The 24,871-nt window shown below is 37.5% G+C and overlaps 1 protein-coding gene across 4 annotated transcripts in view; it reads left to right on the plus strand.

Moving 5' to 3' along the window:
- etv1 (ETS variant transcription factor 1) overlaps positions 1–21,570 on the plus strand; it is a 32,604-nt gene extending 11,034 nt beyond the window's left edge. For all 4 annotated transcript variants that reach the window (XM_088600457.1, XM_088600456.1, XM_088600455.1 and 1 more), the window contains 8 exons: positions 9,709–9,838; positions 11,814–12,002; positions 12,840–13,087; positions 16,242–16,310; positions 16,634–16,702; positions 16,838–17,007; positions 18,859–18,960; positions 19,101–21,570. In XM_088600457.1, the coding sequence (XP_088456583.1) occupies positions 9,709–9,838; positions 11,814–12,002; positions 12,840–13,087; positions 16,242–16,310; positions 16,634–16,702; positions 16,838–17,007; positions 18,859–18,960; positions 19,101–19,322 (1,199 nt within the window). In that variant the 3' untranslated portion in view covers positions 19,323–21,570. The remainder of the gene's footprint in view (positions 1–9,708; positions 9,839–11,813; positions 12,003–12,839; positions 13,088–16,241; positions 16,311–16,633; positions 16,703–16,837; positions 17,008–18,858; positions 18,961–19,100) is intronic.
- The last annotated feature ends 3,301 nt before the right edge of the window (positions 21,571–24,871 follow it).

A 24,871-nucleotide genomic window follows, 5' to 3' on the forward strand; every position in this document is an offset into this window, starting at 1 on the left:
CAGGCAAGTGTGTGTGTCAGGGGAACTGGAGGGTCACAGTGGGGTCTTATGTTTGCAAATGATATTTGGCCAGTGATCTAAAATTACAAAGTTTTACTGAAGTGAGAGTTTATAGTTCTCCATATTTAGTTCTCCAGATTTAGTACCCCACTTTATCCAGTGAAACTTTCCAGCTCACTATAATGCAGTATGTTGTGCTGTGTCATTTCAGCCAATAAAAAATCCAAAACTATTTGACCAGAAAAAAGGATATCTTCCTGTTAAGAATATAAGATGGGTTTTTTTTTTCTTGTGTATCATTTGTTGTTCGTAAAGCATTTTTAAAGCTACTCATTCACTCGTTCAAAATAGATTCTGGAAAGGGAAAAATAATACTCCTGCTAATTGTAATTCTAAGCAGTCATGGCACATTCCAGTGTTCATTTCAGGATCCAAGTAAATACTGCAGCGTTGCAGTGAATTACAGCAGAGGTTGGTCAGGCATGGGGAACAGGTGGGCAGCGTACGGACGAATTTATTTGTAATGAAATGCCCCATTTTTGCTCCAACCCTTTTCTGCTGGTTTCAAGGCAGCACATTAAAATAGCAGCCACAGAAATCTGCCCCCTTTTGCTAAAACGATCTTGCCTCTGACCTAAAATCGACAGGGCTTGCTTCACAGAGCCCTCATTGATGACTTGCTGCTGACCAGGGTTGGCCGCTGCCAAGTGAGAGTGGGATGAAGAAACGGGAACAGATGGCAAGGGCGCTGTAGTTGGGCTCCTGGAACTGGCATCCCAACACACAGCAGCTCTGAACGCACTTTGTGCAAATCGGAGGAAATACTTGACGCAGGCGGGGGGGGTTGAGGAACCTTTCGGGTTTGCTGTTCTGCACAGGTGTGACTCCTGACGGAGAGCTGCGGTCCGCTGGCGACGGAGCCGTACGGCAAAGAACTGAGGAGATTTACCATTCTAGCGTGGCTGACCTGCTGAGGAAAGCAGAAGAAGTCTGACAGGGCTGTTTAACGTGTGCAGGAGAGCTATAAGTTTGAGACGCACATTGGACAGTGGATTGCTGTAGATTAAAACTGTGTTTGAAGAGTGGGATGTGCATCTGAAATGCATGTTTTGTTTTTTTAAGTTGAACCACAGTAATCTCCAGCCATTGTGAGCCACCTTTATTAAAATTCTTTAACAGAGGTTTGAAAGAACTTTGTGTGTGTGTGTGTGTATATTATAGATTAATATACATTAATATTTTAGGGGTACATACGTTATCAATGATTATTGTATCCAAAATTAAGATCTATCTTGCACTATGGTATTAGAGATATTACTAAATGTTAATAGCTTATTATTCCCAGTTTGGCAGCTCTCCAAGCGTTATTTACTGTAGCTCCAATGAGCATTTGCAGACCAGGTGTACCAATAACCTCATGCAGCCCGCTATGTATACTGAAGGTTGATCATTTAGGAGTCTAACAGTGACAGCTTGTGTTTGTCCATTATGCTGTTTGCAATTTCATGGTTTTCTGCTATGCTCTTAAGACCCTCTTCACAGATCAACCACCTGGCGTAAAAAAACCTCTGTCGAGGAAAACAAAAGCCATGCTTTGTGTTTTTTTTAACAGCCTTTGTTTTCTAATCAATAGCAAATAAATATTACAGCATTAATGTTTTCTTGACTTAACAAGTTTTGACCCTTTAAGGCCATATTTCACAGCTTAATGTAAATGTTCCTTTTGTGAAAGCATTTAAGAATGCAACACAATACAGAAGGCCTTGTAAGAAACATCTCTTTAAAATTGCCATTTTATCCACACTTTATTGTTTCCTAATATTTGTCTCATACGAATATTTATTGAAATGTTTTCTCATTATTTCTTAAAATATAGCTACAGTACATAAAAAGCTTTACACACTTCCTGCTCTAGCTGTTTACAAAAGAAAGGGCTTGAAACTGAAGTCAATAGATGTATAGTACATAGGTCATTCTGGTAAGCTTCAGAATTAAAGATTTATTTTTTTCAACAGCTGAGAATGAATGTACATGAAAGGCTACATTTACATTACAAAGAAGACAAAGAAAGTGTTTTTTTGGAGTTTTGTCATTTAATAAACTAGAAAAAGAAAGCAAAACATAAGGATAAACAATTAAAAGAAATTCTATGACAAGGAATGACAAACAACTGACCTTAATGTTAGTATCTTTTTAAATATAAAAATATGTTTGTACTTTACAGCCTCATCAAGGTCACTGGTGGGGTAGAGCTCCTCTCAGTCCTGATGTTGAAAGTGTGAGGCTTCTCTTTGCATGAATAAAAGCAAAGCCAGCTTGCCGATCGCACATTTGACATGTTGCTCATACTCATGCACCGCATTTTCCCATTTATTTATAAACCGCTGCATTTTATAAAAAATAATCACCATCCCAGAACTGCATCAGAGTTTTGTTATTGGGATGCCTGCAGGGTGTGAAAAGAATGTATCTGTAGTACTGGTGAGTAATTTCAAGTAATCCGTCACAGAAATAATTTTTGATCCCTAAAGAAAATCTCAAACTTTGAGCGTTTCTGACAGCACTTTTACAACTGTTTATTTTTTCTTGTGAATGAACTGTTTAAAACACTTAAAAAGGATTGTTGTAATGTTAACAATGGGGCAAAAAAAAACATTATAACAGTGATAAAGACTAGTCTTTAAATGGACGTAGTGGAGTGGAGGATAGTGATATACATAGCAGTGCCATTACATGGTGAAAGATTTGACCTTGATTTGTTTCAGAGTAGTTTAAATAGTGGTCCTGATTTAAACTGATCAGCTTCTCAAAATGTTTTAATGTTTCATTGCTATCAAGTGTTAGTAGTTAGAAAATCTAGTTCTAAGCTTACTCCCAAAATGTTAGGAACAAAAAGTTTCATTTTTCCCCCTTTGTATTTCCAGGGGTTCTGCCTTTTTCCGCATCCTGTACGCTGCACCTGGTGAACGCTGCCACATCTAAAGCAGCTTGGCATCGAGTGTTAGCAGAGATGTTAATGTTTAAGATCACACTGTTCAGTGATGTAGAGGAGCCCTGCAGTTGACAGCTGTTGGGCAAGGGTCCAGTTCTGCTGCAGAGATTTTAGAGTGGCACGGATCGTGTTAATGATATTTCTAATCTCCTTATAATTGCAATATACTATTTTCGCTTCTAGTGAACTGTCTTTTAATTACGGAAAACATCCCAGGAAAAGCTTTTTTTTTTTTTAAAGAATTCGTTCTTGGTGGAATTCTGGTTAGCACTGCGGCCTCAGCTCTGTTGAGTTCAGTTTCAGCCTAGGGCACCTTCTGAGTGGAGTTTCCATGTTCTCCATGTGTTCTGCTTTCCCCCCAGAGACATGCTGGCTAGACCAGCTGGTGTCTTTAATTCATCCCTGCGTGTGTTTGTGCCCTGCAAAGGAGTGGCGTCCTGTTCAGGGTGTGGTCCTTTCCCAGCACCTTACAGTGTTTAGATGAGCCTCAGGTTGCCCTGACCATTACCAGGAATGTGTAGCTTTCTGCCAATGGATGGATGAGCTGAGAGAGTTTTACAGGCGGACGTTTGTTCAAATCTGTGAGAACGTCCAAGCTCTTATTTCACTCTCTAAGGTCCTCTGTGATACCGTTTACAGAATTACATTCATTTTTAAAACTTACACTTTTAACAATTTGCACATCTGTCTTGCAGAAATATTCCCAAACCACAATTATACAGAATAGAAAACAATCATTTGATTTACCTGTAGGACATACTAAGTGTGCTCCTGTTCTTCTGCAGTTAAAAAGGGGCTATTTTGTCAGTGTGGAATTCATTTCTACATTTTCCTTTAATTTAAAGATGCGCATCAGAAAGTCACTGAATATGTTCATTTTACTTATTGCTATTTGAGAATATTTTTCTTTTAAAATATCATTTTGTTTCTGCCAAGCATGTAGTTAAATCAAATGGTCATTCTATTTTAAAATCAAGACATTCTTATCTTTTGATTTAATGCCTCTGTGATATTTGTGATTCAACATGAACAGAAAAAACATTTGGATGATCTGTAAAAGGCACAGAGAACTATAGCTGGTGAAGGCAAGCATTCAGAGATGGGTATTTGCATGCTAAACTAACATTCTGCTCATAGTCCGCAAATTGTCAACAAAATAAGATATCACAGATTTGTTTTTTTTATTTTCTTCCCAAGAACTATGATCTGGATATTGTAATTGCATGCTAGCAGATTCAAATTCTAAATTTTATATATTCAATCAAATGATAGATTAGGCAAATATTTTTCTCTCTGCCCCTTATAATGGTTCCTTTATATTTTAATGTAAGTAGTAGGAAATAATTGAGATATATTTTTAAAATAAAATTGGTAATTTCATTATCATGTTTTCAAGCTTAGTTTTATACTGTGTTGTGTGAAGAAAGTAGTTTCTATCATACTTACCTTGGCTGTTGTAAAGAGCTGAATAATTTAATTCTGCTTCTCTTGCCCTTTGTGTATTTCCAATAATCGCTGTAGAATTTATGAACCGTTTTAAAATAAAATATTGAATACTTAGATTACGGAAAGCTGTGAAATATGTGTATGTTTCATAAAGGTGATCAGAACTATTGCAGGAAATGTCAGATATACATATCTCTTTAAAAGCTTTATCCATTTTTTTTAAAAAATCAATCATAAACATAATCACTGCAATCTAGATGTGTCTTGAGAACTGACATACAGTTTTTACACTTGACATTCTGGATTGAAAAGTGTTTGTTCCACAGAAGAGCACCAAGTTCTCTATTGATTTGTATACCTTAGGCTAGTACAGCAAAATCTATAATGACATTTCCTGATCCATTCTAAGTGCGTCTGTTTTTATCTTAGGTGAAACAATGTTAAGTTTCGTGTGCAATAAAATTCAATTATTTTACATACAAATTGTAACTAAATGGAAAATTATCAGGCTGTGGTTTTAAGGATCGTGTGTTTTCAGTCGGAAGTGTTGATGTAATCGAAATTCTCTCTGAAACTCTTCCAGGCAGATCTGTTTGACTGCTTTTTAAGTGCAGAATTTGGCTGTGGGTTTCAGGCTTTAAAAGTTACTTGTCTCTGCTGTTCTGCCTCTCAGCTCCGTTTACCTCTTTCTCAGTCCTCACTGGTACACCTTCCTGTACTGGGCTTCAGCGAAATATCATCGAGTGTTCCTTCGCTGCAATTTCTCCTTTGTGTTTACAGATACAGCACGGCCCTGTTCGATGTTGTGCTGCCATTTTATTTTGTATTGAAGCTACGGCTTGATGTTTCAAGAAAGGAGCGCAGGAAATCAATTTGGACCGCCTCCTTTCTGAAATAAGGCTGTCCAGTTGATTACAGTTGCGATAAAAACATTCCCTGTCTCGGTTAAACATATTCTTGATATCGCAATAAGCACAAGGGGAGATGTAATTTTGAAAGTATGCTTCTCTTTGTAACTTTTTTTTTTCTCTTGTTTTGGCCATATTGTAACAGCTAAGCTAATCTTGGCGTTTGGAAACCTGATTCCTCCTGAGCTATCTACTCTATCTAGGCCCAGGGTCACATGAACTGAGCTGAAAACGCCATATAGCTGCTAATGACAGGAACACCTTAACAAACAAGTTCCACTTTAAGTTTAATATCTTGGGGGCCTTTTTTGTATACACGGTAAATATCCAGGAATATCTTTACATGCTAGTACAAGATTATGTGTGGGCTTTTATGGTTGGGTTCTTATTCCAAGATTGTTAGTGTAATATTGTATTTTTGACCCGTTTGGTGTGCTAAAAGTCCTAATTAGTCTTATAAGGAGGTCATGTTGATGCCGTGACTATGGCACTTGACTCTGTCAGAGGCCTCTCCTCAGGAAATTCAGCATTGACCTTTTATTGATGACCTGTAAAGATCACATCCCACAGAGGGCTGTTTGGGTTTCAGCTCTGAATGGTTCTCGTTCTTTAAAACAATTACCAGTGTTCCCGCTTTTCAAGAAAGAGGTGTCAGATGTCATGTTGTCAGATTGATTTCGCAGCACAGACTGGCACAGGGAAGCGAGGTCCAGAGCATGTGTGAACCCACAGATAGAGGCTCTGTCAGTGCCTTCAATTCTCGTACATTGGATAAATGGATTCTGCCTCTGAGATGTTATATTATCTATAAAGAGCATTTATACCATATTTGATTCACCCTTTTAAGTCATTAAAAATATATGAAGCAATATGAAACAGTCTGACTGTCATTCTATTCATGGAAATCATGCCTTTACCTCACTGGTGTCCATCAAAACACAATGTTGAAACTGCATGCTTTTAAGGTTGAAAATTGTGCATTAAAGGCACTTGAGTGATACGAATTTCAGGAGACATTTACTGGCAGTCTTTTTAAACCACTGTTTTGCTGTGTAAATACACTACTGTTTTCTTGGCAGCAGGGTGGGTTTTATTGGCATTTATTTAAATTCTTTGCCTCTAGCCAGCTGGCTCCTGATTTGTAAATGCTACTCTGGTTTAGTGTTAACGACTGGAGCTTTGATGTTGGCTAATAGGGCCATTATAGCTAGCAAGCCAAACAGCTGGCAATGATGTGACTGGCCACTGCAGTCCTCATTGAAGAGATTTGATTTTTTAAGTGCAGCTGTGTACGAAAGCTGACCCAAATGATAGGTAATGAGCCTAGAAGCTATCAAACGCTTATTGAAAGTTTTAAAAGGTTAACAGTAAATAATTTTTTCCCATTTAGGCAACCAAATATATTGTGAAAATGAATGATAAGCTCTGTGAAATTGAAGGTGGGTTTTATGGTACTCTTTATTCACATATAATATTATTGCAGTATTGTCCTTACTGGCGTATAGCCCGGTTTGTAACCTGAGATCTGGTGGTTCAGACATCCTTACTCTGTGAAGACCAGACTCCACACTGTGAGCAACAAGACCTGTTGGGTGCAGCACTCTGTGCTTTTGTAAGTTTAAAGGTTTTTGAAAAAACACCCATGAATCAAATTGTATTCATTAGATGATTATTTGCTTTAATTATTTTTTGCTATTCTTTCTAATGAAAGTATTACCTCTGAAATCCGCACTAATATCAATATGAAAACAAGCACCAGGACGGGAGTGAGATATACATGTAAGACTCTCTACAACTTTAAAAATAAAAGCTCTCAAATATTTAACCGTAGCTCTTAGGTGTGTGAAAATATCTTCTTGGCACGTGCTTTGTGTTTCTTTAGTCAGGTTAGGTTTTAAACTCCTAGTTACTGTACATCCAAAGCACCATCCACTTCCATTGGCTCCTTTCTCTTGGCTAGGTGATTAGGATTCAGTTGGGATTAATAGATGTTTCACATTACAGCTTTCTTCTCTGCTTTACAAACAAAAACCTGAGAGCTGAAGTATCACTGTGCATGAAGAACGATGTAGCAAACAGATTATAAATAATACGTGAAAAAGTATTCTGGGGGAAAATGATCCACCTCATTGTGGCGATTGCAGAGAAAACAAAAGCAATAGAATTAAAAGCATGGACACCTGTTTGCAGCTTTTAAGGTAGTGCAAAATCCCTGCTCTTATTTGCTCTGAGGCCTGGATAGTTAAGACCTGAATGAGCAGCATTATTGCTGATTCCATAATTGACTTCCATTTTCTGGCACTGTAAAGAAATGGAATGAATTAATGTCTCCATGAAAGGCCTGTGATCGGATAGCAGAGATACTACAGTAATGGGTTTAAGGGAGTACGTTACTGGGGGGGTAAATACACTGGATCCTAAGGACTTGACAGGTATGAAGAGCATGGCTTTGTTGTTACTAGGGGAAGGCAAGTTTAAAGGGGCAGTAGCACCAGTCACAGCCTGATCAGTATATTCGTCTTGTGATGTCTTTAAAGGGCAGTTGGTATCTTTCAGATATGATTCAGAAGTTCCAGCTTTCTTGTGAATCCCACTCTAACTGAAACATGAATAATGATAAAAACACACCTGTGAGTTTCCAAGGCTGTGATCCGTCTGTGCTACACTACAAAAAAAAAATTCTTACCCATATTAATACTGTATTCTTGAATATACTGTATATATATATCTCCACAAGTCATTCACAGAAGAATATAGATTCATTTAGCAATATATGGTCTAGTCTGTTCCTGGCTTTCCAATCTGATCTTTGCAATTATCATTTCTTTGTAGATGTTTTAAACGGGCAGAATGCTGCTGACAAGGAGGGTTGACCTTTAAATTTTAATGTGAAAACCGTCAGCCACAATGCTTTTCTTTGATCGGTTTTGTTCTTGTCTCTATCTCCTACTCCTGCAAAGTGTTTGTAGTTTGAAAACTGATTGAGGAAAAAAATGCAATGGTCTGTACTGTTTTTTTTTCTCCATGAAGGCCAGAAATTAATTTTGCTACTATTACCTCTTTATAATTTATTACTAAGTTGCTGTGGGACCTAATGTATGCTGTTACATAGCTGGTGTAATTATTTTATTAGCTGCATAATTGCAACATAACTTCTAACCAGGCTCCAGGTGTTTGATAAGTAAGGGTACCTTTAACTCAAGAGAATGTTTTTAGAAATTTAACAGACCTTAAAAAAAATATTATATTTGTCCACAAAACTCATTACATTTATTCCAACCTAAGTAGTCATTAAACAAATTAAAAATGAGTAAATTCGTATTTATACGTATCGGTAACAATTAAACAAAAATGTTGTAGAAATATTACTGTCTAACTGAAGAGGTTCAAAACGGAAAAGGAATACCTGTTCTTTATTTTCACCAAATGCATTAGTTTTTCTTTCTCAGTATGGGCTGCATAAAGGGGAGGCAGCCAATATTCTCTTTAAATTTGTATGAAGCTTCTCTTCAGAGTAATAGCTGTGTGCAAAATGAAAACGAGGGCTTGTACCTGTGAAAACAGTTAAAGAAAGAAGAAATCTGGGTCACTTCAGCAGGTGCAGTAAGGGTGTAACCTCCATAATGATTGAAGTGCAGCTGGAATGATAGAGGTGTGCAAACAGAGCGACCAGGGCAATATGATGTTGTTGCTGTACCACGGTGAAGTTTATTCCATGCATGTTGTTGTATGCAATATGCTTTTACATGCATCAGGATAATCCACTGATTAGTCATCTGAAAAAAAGCCCTGCACCCCAGCAAGTCTCTCTTATTTTTGAGCTGCAGCTGAAGTTGTTAGCAGAATGAAATATACCGAAGATTGAAGGCAGCAGGCTGGAGCCTTGTTCAGCATAGATAATTTAATTAGTGTTGATCATGAGTCTAGATGATGGGGATTTGATCAGGAATAATTTAGTACTTAACAGCCTTTTAAATGTGCTTGGTCCTTGTGGGAAGGTAAAGAAAATTGCTGAGATTAATGTGATGCTTTTTGATGTGCCCATATTGGCAAGCTGCAGAAAAAAAAAAAGGTTAGGGTCTTATTGGAGTTTGGCAGGCCCTGAGACAGGAGTTTTATTTCGTGATGAGGCTTTCATTATCCGTCTGTATTATAAATGGGATTTAAAGTAAGGTCTTTCTGAATCATTGCTACAGAAATGACAGCTGATTCATGCCTCAAAATAGATGTCATACGGGAGCTGGTAAGAAGTTTGTGTCTCTATGCAAATGTTGATTATGCTTTGAAACAGTCAGTGATAATGAGTTATTCAGTGCGCTGACCTCTTAATATTCCCTCCCCCTTCCTCCTGCCCATTTGTAGTGGCTTTTCATGGCCTCCCGCTGAAAATCAAAAAGGAACCCCAGAGCCCCTGCTCTGAACTGAGCTCCACTTGCACTCAAGAGCCATCTTTCAAGTTCAGCTATGGGGAAAAGTGCCTGTATAATGTCAGGTAAGCATGAACTAGATGTGCCGCATAAAGGGGTGTACATTTTATGGAAAATGTAACTTTGTAATTAATATAGTTGCTAAACACTGACAAATGAACACCTGCTCCTGTTTTCGGCTTCTTAAAAAAATCCCTTTAATCAGCTACAGTAAAATGAAATTGGCCCCTAAATGCATCCTTTCAACACCATTCAACAGAGAAGAATATTGTTAACCATAATAATTGTAATTGAAATTCTGTATAATGTCTCCATCTTTGCTTTTGAAACCCAAGTAAAAAGGGCAATCGAAGTGTTCTCAAAGTTCAGAATGAGGAGCTCAAAACCCTTAGAGAAACAGAAACAGAAAACAAACTGGTTACTAAGGGTGTCCTTTTATGCACAAATTGGCTCCATTTTAATATCCTTTTAAATGCTATGAATTACCGTTTTAAATGTAAAAAAAATCCTAGGTAAGTGCTTGGTTGCCTAGATACACTTTGGTCCGATATTGATTGAATTGGCAGTGCCTTTCTCCGGCACTCTGATTGTGCAAATAAACCATGGACGCATGCTTCAAAATTAACAACTTGAAAGTGAGTTATTTAAGTGCTCATTCTTGTCAGTTTTTTGGAATTTCTTTTTTTGGAGTAATGCACATTAAACACGTTTGGCTTTTTACACGGCTAAATGGGGCACACCCCATTGACCGATATGTCAAATTTATGCGCTAGCCATATTTGTAACATCAGTTTATAAAAACTGTTCTGGAGGGGGAAGGGGGAATTCTTAATTTTGTGCAGGTAAACTCCGGGCTTCAAAAGCACTGGGGTTAAACTACACATTTACTGACCAGCTGTAATGACAGTTGCTTCATTAGGATAAGAGTTTAGTCCAAATGTTGGGCTTGATCCAGAGACTGTGAGAGGTGCAGATATTTGGAATACAGCTTAAAACATGGAGCTCACTACTCATTAAAATTCCATGGTAGTCTCTCCGAATGACTGGGGCTATTAACCCATATCCAGACTAATCCTTCCATAGACTATCGGCCAGTTTGAGTTTTCCTTACCTAGGCCAGTTCTCACAAGCTCTTTCTCTGTTTCCATTCTCCTTTAATGATCGCTTGCACAGAATGATGGATTGAATCTTCACGAATCTGTTTAGAATTAAAAAAAAGTTAAAACTTGAACGTTCAGCATTTTTCTCTGTTGTGTAATGAAGATAAAATGCTCCTTCAAAATGATTTTAAAAAGCAGTAACCTTACACTGCCAGTTGCAGAACTAAACTAATAACATGGATTTTTCCTTCAAAAACATTAATCTTTTTTTTTAAATAAGGTCAAATGAGTTAATCCATGAATGTTGATGGACGAATCTCTACATAGATATGACATCAAATGCAGGCAAGAAGGTCTGTTTTAAATCAAAAGTAATAAGATTAGATCAGGTGTGCTCTGAAGAATAATAACCTAACAGCCTCAATAAGAAACATTCAAGCTTTCCATCTTCAAATTAAAATTAAAATTTTCTAGAGTCAGAGTCAATTGTTCATACACTGGTCTGTAGCATAAAGCTTTATGCTGAAGGGCACTTCATAATTAGCATTTTAACTTAGACATGTAGTATAAATTAGAAGCAATGGGTTATCTACTGAATATTTTATGTTCATACTTTTTTGATATTGAATGGTGATATTGATGGAACCATGCACGAATATGGGTCAGTTGCTGCATTATTAATGCAGAAGCATGGTTTGTTAATCATATATGCAGCATAAGCTGTTTCCCAGGAGCTAAATGGCAGTTTATGTACATAATAACTTTTAATATTTTTATAAAGGAGCATACTCCAAGTTTACAAACACTCCAGCTCTCATGGAAATCCAGCCCGCCAACTGTGAAGAATAGAAGACCATTTCCTAGTAGTTTTCTGATGTATTTGCTTTGAACTCTAGCTGCCTGGGTGCTGAAGGTCTTTTCTTTCTCATCTGGAACCTAGTGCCTATGATCAGAAGCCACAACTGGGAATGAAGCCTTCAAGCCCTTCGACTCCATGTAGCACACCAGTGTCCCCTCTTCATCATGGCTCTCCTAATCCTGCTCCCACTCCCAAACCAGACAGGACCTACCCTGCTCACCTTCCACCTTCCCAGCAAATGCCAGACACCTCCTTCCCAATGGACCACAGGTAAGCTGGGCCAGAAAGTGATGTTTAGGAGAAGCCCCCCGGCCTATCCAGCTTTTTGAATCTAAACTAAACTAAGACTAAACTATGAGCTGTCTGGGCTTCTCCTGAGTGTCTTTCGGGTCCAAGATCACCATCTTGAAACTGAAATCTTGATATCTTGATCGGCACCCATTTCATCACTTAAGTCTTCTAATCAGACATGTTTTTTTCTTGCATGCTGTAATAAATATACGAGTACTTTCTATGTAGCTTAAAATGAGAGACAAGAATGCACACTCAGTTGTTGGAAGTGCTGTCAGGCAAAGATCGGTGATAAGATTAAGATGAGGTGGAGGCAGAGGAGTAGAAACAGTGTGCATCCAGCTCATCTTATTGTTTCAGTACTTTTGAATCTTACCAGACATTCACTCTGCATGATATAAGAATCAGGTGGAGAAGAAAGAGAAATTGCCATTTTCTAATTTTCACTGAAACAAACAGTAAGTAGTTTGATATCATCAGTGACACTCGGTAAACGCCCAAAAGCACATAGCATCCCTTAAGAAATACAGTGCTCCCAATGTACAGCTAGGAAACATGATCTTGGTTCTAGGAATATTGATCATTTTTGTTAATTGGTTTAAAAGCTCTAGAATCTTTTTCGTTCTTTTATGATTAAGCAAGGTCAAATTATGGTGACTAACTAAGCCGTGCGGGTTCTGTTTAAAAAAAACACTCGAGAATATAGATCTGCACCGCTTCCTACAGGGCCTAAGCACCCAAGGGTTCGGAAAACAGAGCCCCGTTTGTTTCAGCATTGGAGTGTCCCGATTTCCGAATCGTTTTCTTTTCCCGCAGGTTTAGACGTCAGCTCTCGGAGCCCTGCCGGTCATTTCCCACCCCGTCTGCGATGACCAGGGATGGAAGACCCATCTACCACCGGCAAATGTCCGAGCCGAGTATTCCATTCCCCCCCCAGGGATTCAAGCAGGAGTTCCCTGACCCCGTGTACGAGCACAACGCCATGCTGGGCACCCCGGTCGCTCAGAACTACCCACCAGCCATGATCATCAAACAAGAGCCGCGGGATTTCACCTATGACTCAGGTGCGTCAGGGGCCGAGCCTTTGTTGCCCAGGTTAAGGCATTTCAACTTCTCTGCATTTAACCTTGCCCGGTGAGGCCGGTCACTCTCTAATTTTAAAGTATGTTTTTGGCGTCTGCTAATTCTCCTGTTTACCGTTTGAGAACTCGACTAGTTTACCAACTGTACCAGAATCTACATCATTGATATAAGTTATATTGATATAATTTAACTTAAGAGTCATCAATGATAATCCTACCATTCTGAGTATTCACCTCTTTTCTGTACTTTTCTATAAGTACTGTAGGTTCTGAGTCGTAAACAATGTACTGCCTTCAAAATATACTGCCTTAAACGTGTACTGCATACACATGTATTACAACTAATATTTATGATTCTAAGAGTGTTTGGTTAATATTTTATTTTTTACTTTAAATAAAATGAAGGGGCAGGACTGACTCCCTTTCAGTTTCAAGGTTGCAGATCAGTACTTTGTATTAATTAACTTTATGAGCTTTGCATTACTTTACAAAGCAAGAAAACTGTTCTGTTAGGCACCAAACAACCTTGTATTCAACTTTTTAAATAGCAGTTGAAAATTTGAGGCTGTGATATGTTCTAGAAAATGAACTTTTGATCTGGTTTGAGAATTAAGAGCTATGATCTGGATTTAGATTGCACAGGGTCAAATGGACATGTGTCATTTCCATAATCCTGTAATGGAAAGATTTTTTTAGACCTGCCACGTCAGCCTGTTAAGAATGTAATTGGTCCTCTGAGGCCCAGGCCTTGCAGTTCAACCCTGACATGAATGAAACTCCAGCAGTTTTGTGCCTTCATTCATAAAATGGAGGCAGAAAATGCACTAGAATCCCCAGCTAGTCTGGAATGTTGCTGTTCTACAGCTGCTTCCTGTTCAGATCAATTTGATAAAAGGCTCTGCACTAGCAGGCCTGTTGCTTGTAATACAAAACCTTCGTACTGACTTCCTGTGTTCACAAGTGTGGAACTTAGTCAACAAGAAGTGGATTGAGACTGGACCTTTTGTGCAGTGTTTCAGTTTGAAAAGCAAACAGCATCTGATGTTTCATGTATTTTGTGGACAAAGAGGCAAAGTGCTTATACATGCATATACATATATATATCCTTACTGGTGTAATAAGTTTTAACTAGAAATAGATTACAATAAACTTTACCTTGGTAGTATGTACATTGGAATTTTTAAACTACAGATACATATTCAATCATAACTGTTTTTTTTTTGGTTTAAAGTATGTTTTTACCAAATCAGGTTGTACTCTCATCTCTATATTTCATTTTAGTTAAGATATGTAGTCTTTTAAACTTTCTATTTATCAGATTGGCCATTCACTGGAATTTATTACTGTTAATTCTAAATCTCATTTGTTTGCTTTTTATCATATAGGATAGAAATGCAGGGAGTTGGCAATTTAATTAGCGGTAATTTCCTTGGCCAGCCATTACTTTGATGAAGTTCAGAGCAATGTTTATGGCTCCTAATTAACTGTGGTAGTCATTTTATTGAACAGCCACTTTGTAAATGTTTCTACAATTTGATTAGAATCTGACCTATTACATTAGTAATGAATAATTGCAGAAAACAGAAAAGTTGAAATAATATCCTGGTTACCGGGTAACGTTTCCCAGACAATATTTTATGGCAGTATTTTTAGAACCGTGGTTTTCATGCCTAGCTAATGCCTAATTTCCTAGAGCCAGCGATGCTTTATACAAACCAAAATTTTGAAGTCTTTTTTTGATGATTAGATTCATATTGCAAAAGGTTGAGAAGACAGCGTCCATGTTACTCAGGTAGAAATTAAAATGTGAGTTTTAAGTATGCTTACTTTTCCTGAATGGCACTGTAACCTGAAATTATCGGAACTGAAAATGGCTTATGGCTAGTTCAATATTGCATTTTGAAATGAAGTTTACCGCCTACCGATTGTACTGTAAATCTTGATAACCAATTACTCTGTGGTAGATGCGCATGTTACATACAGGTATTTGCAATCTGCATCTGGAAACCAGGTGATTTTTTTAAATCTGGACTTTTAGTTTAATATGTGTTAGTGAAATAACTCTTACTTCATTTAAAATAATCTGTAGCCCACAGGAGAGGTGCAGTTATTATTGTTGTTGATGATAATAACAGTTTTCTTTACTCGCTATATAATAACATTTTGTGAAAATGTCACTTTTTGTTCCAGGAAGGGACACATTTTATCAAGAATTATTCAGCTGTTTGGCGTTTCTTGCCAAAGTACACAATAAAGAGATTTAGAAATGCCAGGACTTTGCACCTCTGACATCTGCTTCATATAGATGTAGGATTCTGTATGTGTGGCATCATCCCTATAAAGGTCAATCTTATAAGAATAAACCACATTTGACATGACATAGTCTTCAATAGAAAATTGCTGTTAAAAAATTTGATGGTTTTAAATTGCATTTAAATAAAACATGCCGTTGAGGCTATCTTCAAACTTAAGTCATGACAGGTGTATTGTATTTTTTTAGAATTCCAATAAATACACATTAATAAACCCCCCCCCCCCAGTAAAAAAGGAAACATTTGTGTGATGGTTGGTTTAAAAGTTATCTGAAAAGTGTGTGGTTTATTTACTAGGTCTACGTAATTAAACAAGGAAGAGTCAATCATCTAAAAACATAAGCTTACGAGTAAAATCCTTAGATAACTCCCTTAAACTACATTGGCTTAGTAGCTAGCATTCATTTGACTCCAGTATTTAAATGGAACTGAAAATTAACCAATTTGTAATTTCATTTCTTTTCAAACGAATCATGGCAGTAAGAAAACTTCCATGATGCAATAGATGGTGTAAAGGCCATGTGCACCTTTTTAAATAGCAGTGATTTGTTTAATTTAATAAGTGCAATATTTTAAACAATATTGGATTTCACCTTAATGTCTTTCTGTGTTATCTAATCTTGAATCTAGCAGGAACCATGCCAGGCAATGATAGCATAACAGGACTGTGTTCAGATATGTATTGCTCTATGTGGCTGTTTCAGAAATCTGTCATTTCTGTTAGCTTTTTTTCATTTTAAAGTCCAGTTGCAGCTCAAAGCTGCAGTCCCCTCACTCCCTCTTTATTAAATGGTTTTATTTTTGCTTTTTTGCTTACTTTACAGAAGTGCCTAGCTGCCATTCAATCTACATGAGGCAGGAAAGTTTCCTGGCACATTCCAATAGAACTGAAGGTAAGTTTGTGGAGGACATTTTTCTAATAAAGATTAGTGCACTGGGTTCCTGAGAAAACACGTAAATGTCAAATACATTTAAAAGTACCTTATTAGCTTGTCGTACTCATCATCTGAATACCCCCACTTTTTAATTCTATTTAACAAATGGTAGACAGAAAAGCTAGATATTATTCTGACCATGACTGAAATGATAAATCGTTTGTCTGTGGAACCAACCAACTCATTTTTTCAAGTCACAAATCACTCACATCCACAGACATTATTATCCGTCGTTGGGCTTGAATCTCTGGCAGCTCTTCACTCTTTCTTCCTTTTTCCAGGTTGCATATATGATAAAGTACCTAGGCATTTCTACGATGACACCTGTGTGGTCCCGGAGAAGTTTGAAGGTGTGTTTTGGTTGGTTTTTTTTTATCCCAAGATCTACAGAGCAGAGTTAAGTGAGCTCTAAGGGGCTGTGCTGTGCCTGTGCGAATGGACGTGTCTGACCGGCAGTCCTCATCCACTGCCTTTCTCTTCTCAAGGGGACATCAAACAGGAGCCCGGCTTGTACCGGGAAGGTCCTACGTACCAGCGCCGCGGCTCCTTGCAGCTGTGGCAGTTCCTCGTCGCGCTGCTGGATGACCCGTCGAACTCCCACTTCATAGCCTGGACAGGGCGGGGCATGGAGTTCAAACTCATAGAGCCGGAGGAGGTGAGGACAGGAGAAGAGGCTAGCCGGCTGTCCAGCGGACTCCTGTTTTCAGCTGCGGGGTTTAGACTAAATCATCCGGAGCAAATCTTGTACATTTCAGGTTTTAACCCGCCTAGAAACACAACTGAAATCTGCCGCAACTTATGGATTTAATCTTTGTAATGTGAGGCAGTCCGGGTCCATCTTTTTTTTATTTTGCCCCTATTTCTGAAGCCAGAGCTACTAAAGGCCTTCTGCGTATGTGATCAGAATTATGCATATACTGGTATCCACCAATCAATCATTGAGCGATGGGATATGTCTGGGGCAAGTATACCTAGAGATTTGTAGCACTGGGTGACTTAGTGTGCTTTAGCTGGTGAAACATCACCTATAAATGCTTTGCCTCACTGTGGAAGGTGTTGAGATTGAACTACGGGAGATTTCCCAGTAATCAGAATCTGCCTGTTATAGAGAAAACTCACAAATCATCTTTCAGACCTGTCCGTTAGATGCAGAGTGAGGGAAGGAAGAGTTGATTCATGTGCAGACTAAAATTCAGGCGATTCAGCTTTTGATCTGAACATTGTTACATTCACTTTAGCAATCTGAATGTTTCATAGCAAAACAACTTCTCATAAAGTCAAGAACTAATGCTGTTTAAGCTACTCTCATGCTTTAACCTAACTTTGTGTTATGTGTAAAGCATTCAGCTTCATTATAAAATTTGGCATCATTATCAGAATTTAGTTCCAACTTTAAAACTGAAATACTTGTCATGTATGCCAGTAGTTTTAGGATTGAAAATACCTTTTGCTTTTAAAAAAGTATTTTATGAAGGATTTTGAAGTTGTTTCTATTTAAAAATGTAAACGCTTTTATTTATTTTGTTTCATAAACACAACTTCAAGCAGGTGCTTCCAGTTTTTGTTTGAATGTATGGTTGAGTGTTGCACCGAAAATGTTTTCTAGAAAATCTTGAGAAATAATGGCAGTAACCTTTATCCATTCCTATATCATTAGAACCCCCTAATTGTCTTCTTAAAACCTCCTGTAAAAATGGAGATTAACATAATAAATGCAAGATTTCATTCTATTTAAGGGGATACAATTTAGAATTACAAAAATACTACTATTATTTTAATTAGTAATTACATGTAGATGCAAACAAGGAAAGACTATCAGAATTTGCAGCTTCACAAAGAGAATCTTGTGTGCAAGGATTTAAGTAAATATAGCCTGCCTTTCAACTCTTAAATTCATCAGCCTTGAGTATTTATAGCTTGTATAAATATAGGCTATTTATACACAAGTGTTAGGTTATGTGTTGCTTGTGGTGGTTGTAAGGTTGCTGCTATTCAAATAAAGACCTAATGACTCCTTTGTCAGTCACATCTCTATCTGAAAACTCTTTAACCAAAGTATCAGATTGCTTCTGGACATTTGTACAATAATGTTGGCACTGTTTAGATGTTACAATTATCTGTCCCATGTTTTTTAAATACATTTGGTGTCATCCTCCATAATCTTTAGGATTTCTTAACAGTGACTTCGGTAAGCATTAGGTCTGCTGGCGATTAACACAGGGGTTCTCTGGACAGTGTACCATTTTGTATGTAGTTATTTATTTGCTCAGCATTTGCCCTTATTCTGGATGAATAAACAGAAATCCAGTGGTTCAATAATATAAATGTAACTACTTGTGCTATTTAAGTAGAAAGAAAACCTTTCCTCAAAAAGTGGTTTGTAAATTTCAACAGTGCTTCCATTCCAAATCATTTTCAAAAAAAGAAACCAATGTACTGTGTAGCAAATGTTTGGGCTCCTTTAAACCTTAAAGAAACCCATCCTTGTTTTTTTTTCTGTTGTCAGGTTGCGCGTCGCTGGGGGATTCAAAAAAATCGCCCAGCCATGAACTACGATAAACTCAGCCGTTCGTTACGTTACTACTACGAAAAAGGCATTATGCAAAAGGTGAGGAGCCTTTCTTCAGCTTCGCCGCGGCGCCTCTGACAAGAACAGCCTTTGAATTTTGTAAATATCTTCAATTCTCTAATACGTTTCACAGAAATGGCTGCAAAAGTCATAAAATGCTCTCGCGGTGTCTTTCGCAGGTGGCAGGGGAGAGATACGTGTACAAGTTTGTCTGTGACCCTGAGGCACTTTTCTCCATGGCATTCCCCGACAATCAGAGGCCCGTGCTGAAGACAGACATGGAGCGCCAGATCAACGAGGAAGACACCGTCCCTCTGTCACACTTTGACGAGAACATGGCTTACGTGCAAGATGGGAGCTACTGTAACTCTCATCCCTACAGCGAAGGCTACGTCTACTGACAGCCGAGCGGGAGATGTTGTTGTGCTTTGTGGATGAAGATGTAGTTAGGATTTTCGGGCCATCTCTCCGTCCCCCTGCAGAGGGGGAGGGCTCTTTCCCTTGTGACATCCCACTCATGATCCGCCATGGATAGTGCACTTTATCGATAAAGACTGACGTTGTAAACTACAGGGGCAGGGCAGGGTATCAGTTCATCGCCTGTGTTCGCGGGGAGGGGGGTTCATCAAGGTAAAACCATAATTCATTCCACAGACAGTCAAGAGAGACGTTCCGTTTTTCAAGAAAAGAACGGATCTGCAGAGCCTCTCAAGAGTGTCGGTTCGTTCATCGAGTTCATCCATGGCAAAATGACGAGACACATGCTGTGGTCATGTCCCATGTGTGACACTAACAGAACGACTTCTTTCATAGGTCTAACAGTTTCCATTTTTGCTTCAAAACTGTTTTTTCTTCAGCTGACTTAATGCAACTTATTGATATAAAATGCTTTATAAATAATACTATGATGGTGAGGTGAAGTATATTCTAGACTGGGAATACTAAGTACGCTCTAATAATTCAAGATGTAGTTGAAATATTAAGTGTTTTTTTGGCAGTGGTGGGGCACATTTACCAATAGAAACTTTTTATCACTATACAAGATGTCAAAACCTTGTAAGTAAAATTCCCAATTTTATCATGAATTAAATATGATTTCTAATTCCCATGTACCGAATATAAAGCATAGGAGGAAAGAATGGCCTAAACACTGTTTGATATTGGCATACAAAGTTACATTTAGACTAATCATCACTTTACCTGTACTTTCATTGAGTACTATTGAAATACAGAAAGCACTATTTTTTGAAGACATTCATTGAAGAGATACCTGAGGTGGCTGTTTTACTCAGACTGCCAGGTCACATGCAGTTAGATGTTTAATGTTTCACTTTTTTCATGTATATGAATATAGTACTACAATGTGCTTCTGTTATGTCCCTGTTTCCTGCTGTAGTCTCCATCAAGCAAGGCTTAAAACAGCAACTTAAAGCAATGCTTTCGGTAAAATGTCAGAAAGAAATAGGTGACTTGAACTGTGTATTGCTTAAAAAGGTGCTTATGCTGTAATTATAGTGTAAGGAGCTGTAACTTTACACAGGCCAGGAATATAGCAAACTACAGAGAGCTAAGGGAAACTGTATCAGTCTAAGTCCTTTGTAACCTTTGTTGGAATTAGGGAAGGAAATACTATGTACAAAGTATCAGTGACAAATATATAAATATATATTTGACCTTGTAGTGCTGGCACTGTCATGTAAAATTAATTACTTACCTAAAATATAAATATAAAGTCTTCTTTTTTAATGTATGACCTCTGATTGACCAAGGAAAGGATAATAGTGCATGAGGTTGGGAAGCAATTGTTTCTTCTATAGTAGCCTTTGAGCATGTTAGCTCATTGCATTAAGAAATCCCTTTTGGATTAAAATGGTACTCCTAGAATTGCTTTTCTTAATGATAAAATTTTTGTTTCTCCTATGGGGCTATTTAAAGTGTATTCTACAACATTGCAAGCACTGTAGTGCTGATATTTCTGACCCTTTTCTTTCCTGGGGGAATAAATGCTAACCTGTATCATAAGACAGTGAAGGGTTTAACAACAAATTGTAGAATAAAACTTTCCTTGTATTCATTAGCAAAATACTGTACTGTTTGAGTTGATAATCATAAGAAATGTTGTGAATACATTTACGGTACATGTCATTTCCAACATGTCTTTAAACTCTTCAGAAAAAAATTAAAATACAGCTCAATATTTTTACGGAAATGTTGGATTTTTTTTTTTGCTGTGGTGTCAACATTCCTTTAAGGTCATCATTGAAAAATGATGATTGCCACAATGCAGCACACAGTAACTGTGTGCTGAAGCATCTGTTGTTAACGATAGCCTTGACAATATTTTCTGCCACAGGTACAATTTTCTGTACAAACATTTCTTCCTGCTTACAAGATTGAAATTTTACAAAGTGAATAACTAACAATTGTAATGTCCCTTATCTCTGTTCATCGCCTTACTGGCAAAATGTTATTTTTTAAAAAGAGTGTAAATGTTATCAACAATTCCAGGATGAGTTTTGTCGTCTTTTTAATGTTTTATTTACCCCCTTTTAAAGAAAATATGTATGTGGAGGTTAATATAACTTGTTTGAATGCTGCTTTGGTCATTTTTTACAGGCAGATAAATAAATATGGCAGCTGAATTCTGCATATCTGGTGTTTGTCACATTTCTGTTGGTCTGTGATTTATTGTTATCTCAGCCTCATTAACTAAAGAATCTTAGAAGTGGACATAACACGTTTTAACACAGTCCTGTGATTAGCCAGGATTCATTTTCTCTAGTAAGGCGTCTTGCCACAAACATTCTGGGTTTAGATGTCCTGTCTATGACCTTTTTTATTTATGTCTCCTTTGATAGTGATATGTTTCTCTTTAACAAGGAGTGTTTTCATGATGAATGAGAAACACGGGTAGGTGCTAGGTGGTACACGAGTTAAGGCGCAGTTTATGGTTAGTATGGTTTAGTGAAAACTGTGTTCATATTGCCTCCGTTAGAGCTATCTTTGCATGTTGTATGAATATATTACCATGTATTTTGCATATTCAGCAGAAGCCAAAGAACATATGGGTTCGTTTTTAAGGCCTGTGTCCATGCCTGTCTTGTGCTTTTAAGATGTATTATGGATGGCACATGTGGCATTTGACTTGCCCTTTGGTTTTTGATTTTTTTAGTAAGGTAGGACCCATTGAGTCCTATAAAAAGAGTACAAAAATGTCTTATTTCAAAATATATATGCTTTTTAAATTTTATACCTTTAACTTTAACATTGCTTCTGTTTCCAGCTTTTCAGAATTGGTACAGTATGGGAATCATTTTTGTTTTCTGTATAAGATGCATGCAGATAACCATTAAACTAGTGCCACACAGCACACAGCTTCTGGTGGATAAAATACTGCCTTTGTTGAAATAGGCTATTTCTTTTTTTTTGTTGTTTGTGTGTGTTTGTATGCTGAATTGTTTAAAAATGAGTCTGCTTGAGCCCTATATTAGAACAGCTGATGGAAACTTATTGGTCATCTCTGACAATACTGGTCTTTCAGCCCTTGATGACATGACCCTCAGGGACTCCTAAGCAGTCCGCTGTTTGCCCAAGTCACCTTCCACACAGTGACCCAAATAGCCATTCCATGTTCACTGTAATTCTGTATTGTGCGTCTTAACTTTCAGTAGCTGTTTCTGTGACATCCATTCCTGCACCGCTACATTTATGTTATCCATTTCATTTAAAAAAGATTCTGCAAAGACATATTTGCATCTTATATGCCTTTTTTACATAGTTAAATAATCCAGTATTGCATGTTTTGTTTTTCAATTGGTGCTTTAAAGCCACATGTCCTTGAGAGGAAAAAAAATACAAAAACTGAGTAGTGTGCATAAGAGTGAAGAGATGAAACAGAAATGGATTGATTAGGGAATTGCTAGAAAGACATTATTCACCATCACAGTCAATAAGGAAAACTTGGGAGACAGCCTGTGTGTGGTTAGGTTTCTGGATTTCTAACTGAGGTTGAGAGTTCAAATCCCAGGTAGGGCCCTGCTACTGTACCTATGAGCCAGGTCCTTGACTCGGATTGGTTCAGCCATATAAACCACTGCAAGATGCTTTTGGATAGGAGTGTCAGCCAGATCAATAATAAAATCACATAGTTCCACAAAGCTACAGAAGCTGCAAGGTCTGTTCTACCAAGTCATTTAAAATCAATCATTTATACCATATACTGTATAAAGAGAGAAGAAAGTTTACTTGATATACATTTCAACTAAAAATAATTTGTAGCAGAATTTTTTTTTTTTGCTCTCTTCATTTCTGCTACAGCAAGTAGGCGAAAGGAATTATTTCAGAAGACTTTAGAGCGAACGGCCTGCAGCCCACCATGAAGTTCACTGGAGACAGAGTTAGGAACCTGCCGTAGTGGATGCATCACCAATGGATCTCACGTGTACTCTATGTCTCTTGTTGCCTGAGTAATGGTTTGAGGAGTTCGGATGTAAAATGTTATAAAATATTAATTACAGAAAATAACAATTCATTTTCTTTTTGCTGTTGTTGCAAAGCGTGCTTTCAGTATAGAGGTTTTCGAGCAAGAACAAAGACATTTCGAATTGCCTGAACAACAGTCATAGGCACTGCAGCCAAGTGTACACAGAACAGATGGTAAATTATGAATTATGGTCGAGCACCAGAAAAAAAATTGGAGTCTATAAAGTTTTAAACACTAGGAAATGCCGTGACAGAGAAACCGTATGTGATTGAACATTTAACCCTCAGGCAAATTCAATCATAGCCATGTTTAATTCTGGAAAAACATAGCACAAAACAAAAGAGCTGATTAGATATTTAGAGATTTTGCACTGAGTAAAACTGACTTGGTGGATATGGGGGTTTCTATTTAGAAGTTCCCACAAAAAAACATAAACATAATTTCTTGTGCTCCATGGGGAGGTAGAGGTGAATGACGTATACATGTATACCTGTATAATGATATAAATGCGTAAGGTGAATACATTTCTAAATCTATCTAAATTATCCAAATCATTTCACTTGGACAAAACTACTTTTGAGAAGTCTCTCAAAAACCTTCAGGCCTGTGTGCAACAACATATTGTGTTTCACATAATTTAACAAAATACACCTATCACTGTAAGGTCCCTCAGTCACGAAAGTGAATTTCAAACATTGATTTCAACCACGAAGACCAAGCAGCTTTCAAATCAACTGGATATTGCTCATGACGTCCATTGTAAAGAGGTGCAAGATATACTGTATCATACTACCCAGATATTGCCTAGATTAATCTCTGTGAGCCCAATGCTTTCAATGTAAGCATTGGGCTCACAGAGATTAATCTAGGCAATATCTGAGTAAAAAAGAGTTATGGAGATCAATAGGAGAAAATGTCTAGAAGACAACAATATCCTATTGCAAAATCATCTCAAATTCCAGATTGGGTCTGCAATAACACCTTTAAGTGATTCTGCAAATGTGGCAAAGGTTTTGTCAGATTAGATGAAATAGAAACATTTTGATATAAATGCAAACCCCAAACTCCCAGTCAACTCCATCCCTACTTTCAAGCATTTGGGTGACAGCATTATACTACAGTATGTTTCTGCTTCTCAACAAGGACTGGGAATTTTTTCAAGGAGAAATCCTGCTTTGGTTTGCTGAAGATCTTAAACTACGGTGAAATTATGAAAATGTACCTCTCAGCAGGCCAATGATCCAAAGCACAAGTTTAAAGATATGTTGGAGAAAATGTATGGCAAACTACAGTATATAGTTTTACATCAATGATCAATAATAGATTTATTGTTCCCTTGATTACAAAAGCAACATTTTAAAAAATGATGTACTTATCACAACCCATTCACTCATTACTCTCGGTAGTTTGGTTTGATCTCAATGAACGTGACGAAATATGTATAAAGTATTTGTTGAGACTATCAAA

The sequence above is a fragment of the Lepisosteus platostomus genome, chromosome 12 (genome assembly GCF_059453375.1).
Source record: "Lepisosteus platostomus isolate fLepPlt1 chromosome 12, fLepPlt1.hap1, whole genome shotgun sequence".
NCBI lineage: Eukaryota > Metazoa > Chordata > Actinopteri > Semionotiformes > Lepisosteidae > Lepisosteus > Lepisosteus platostomus.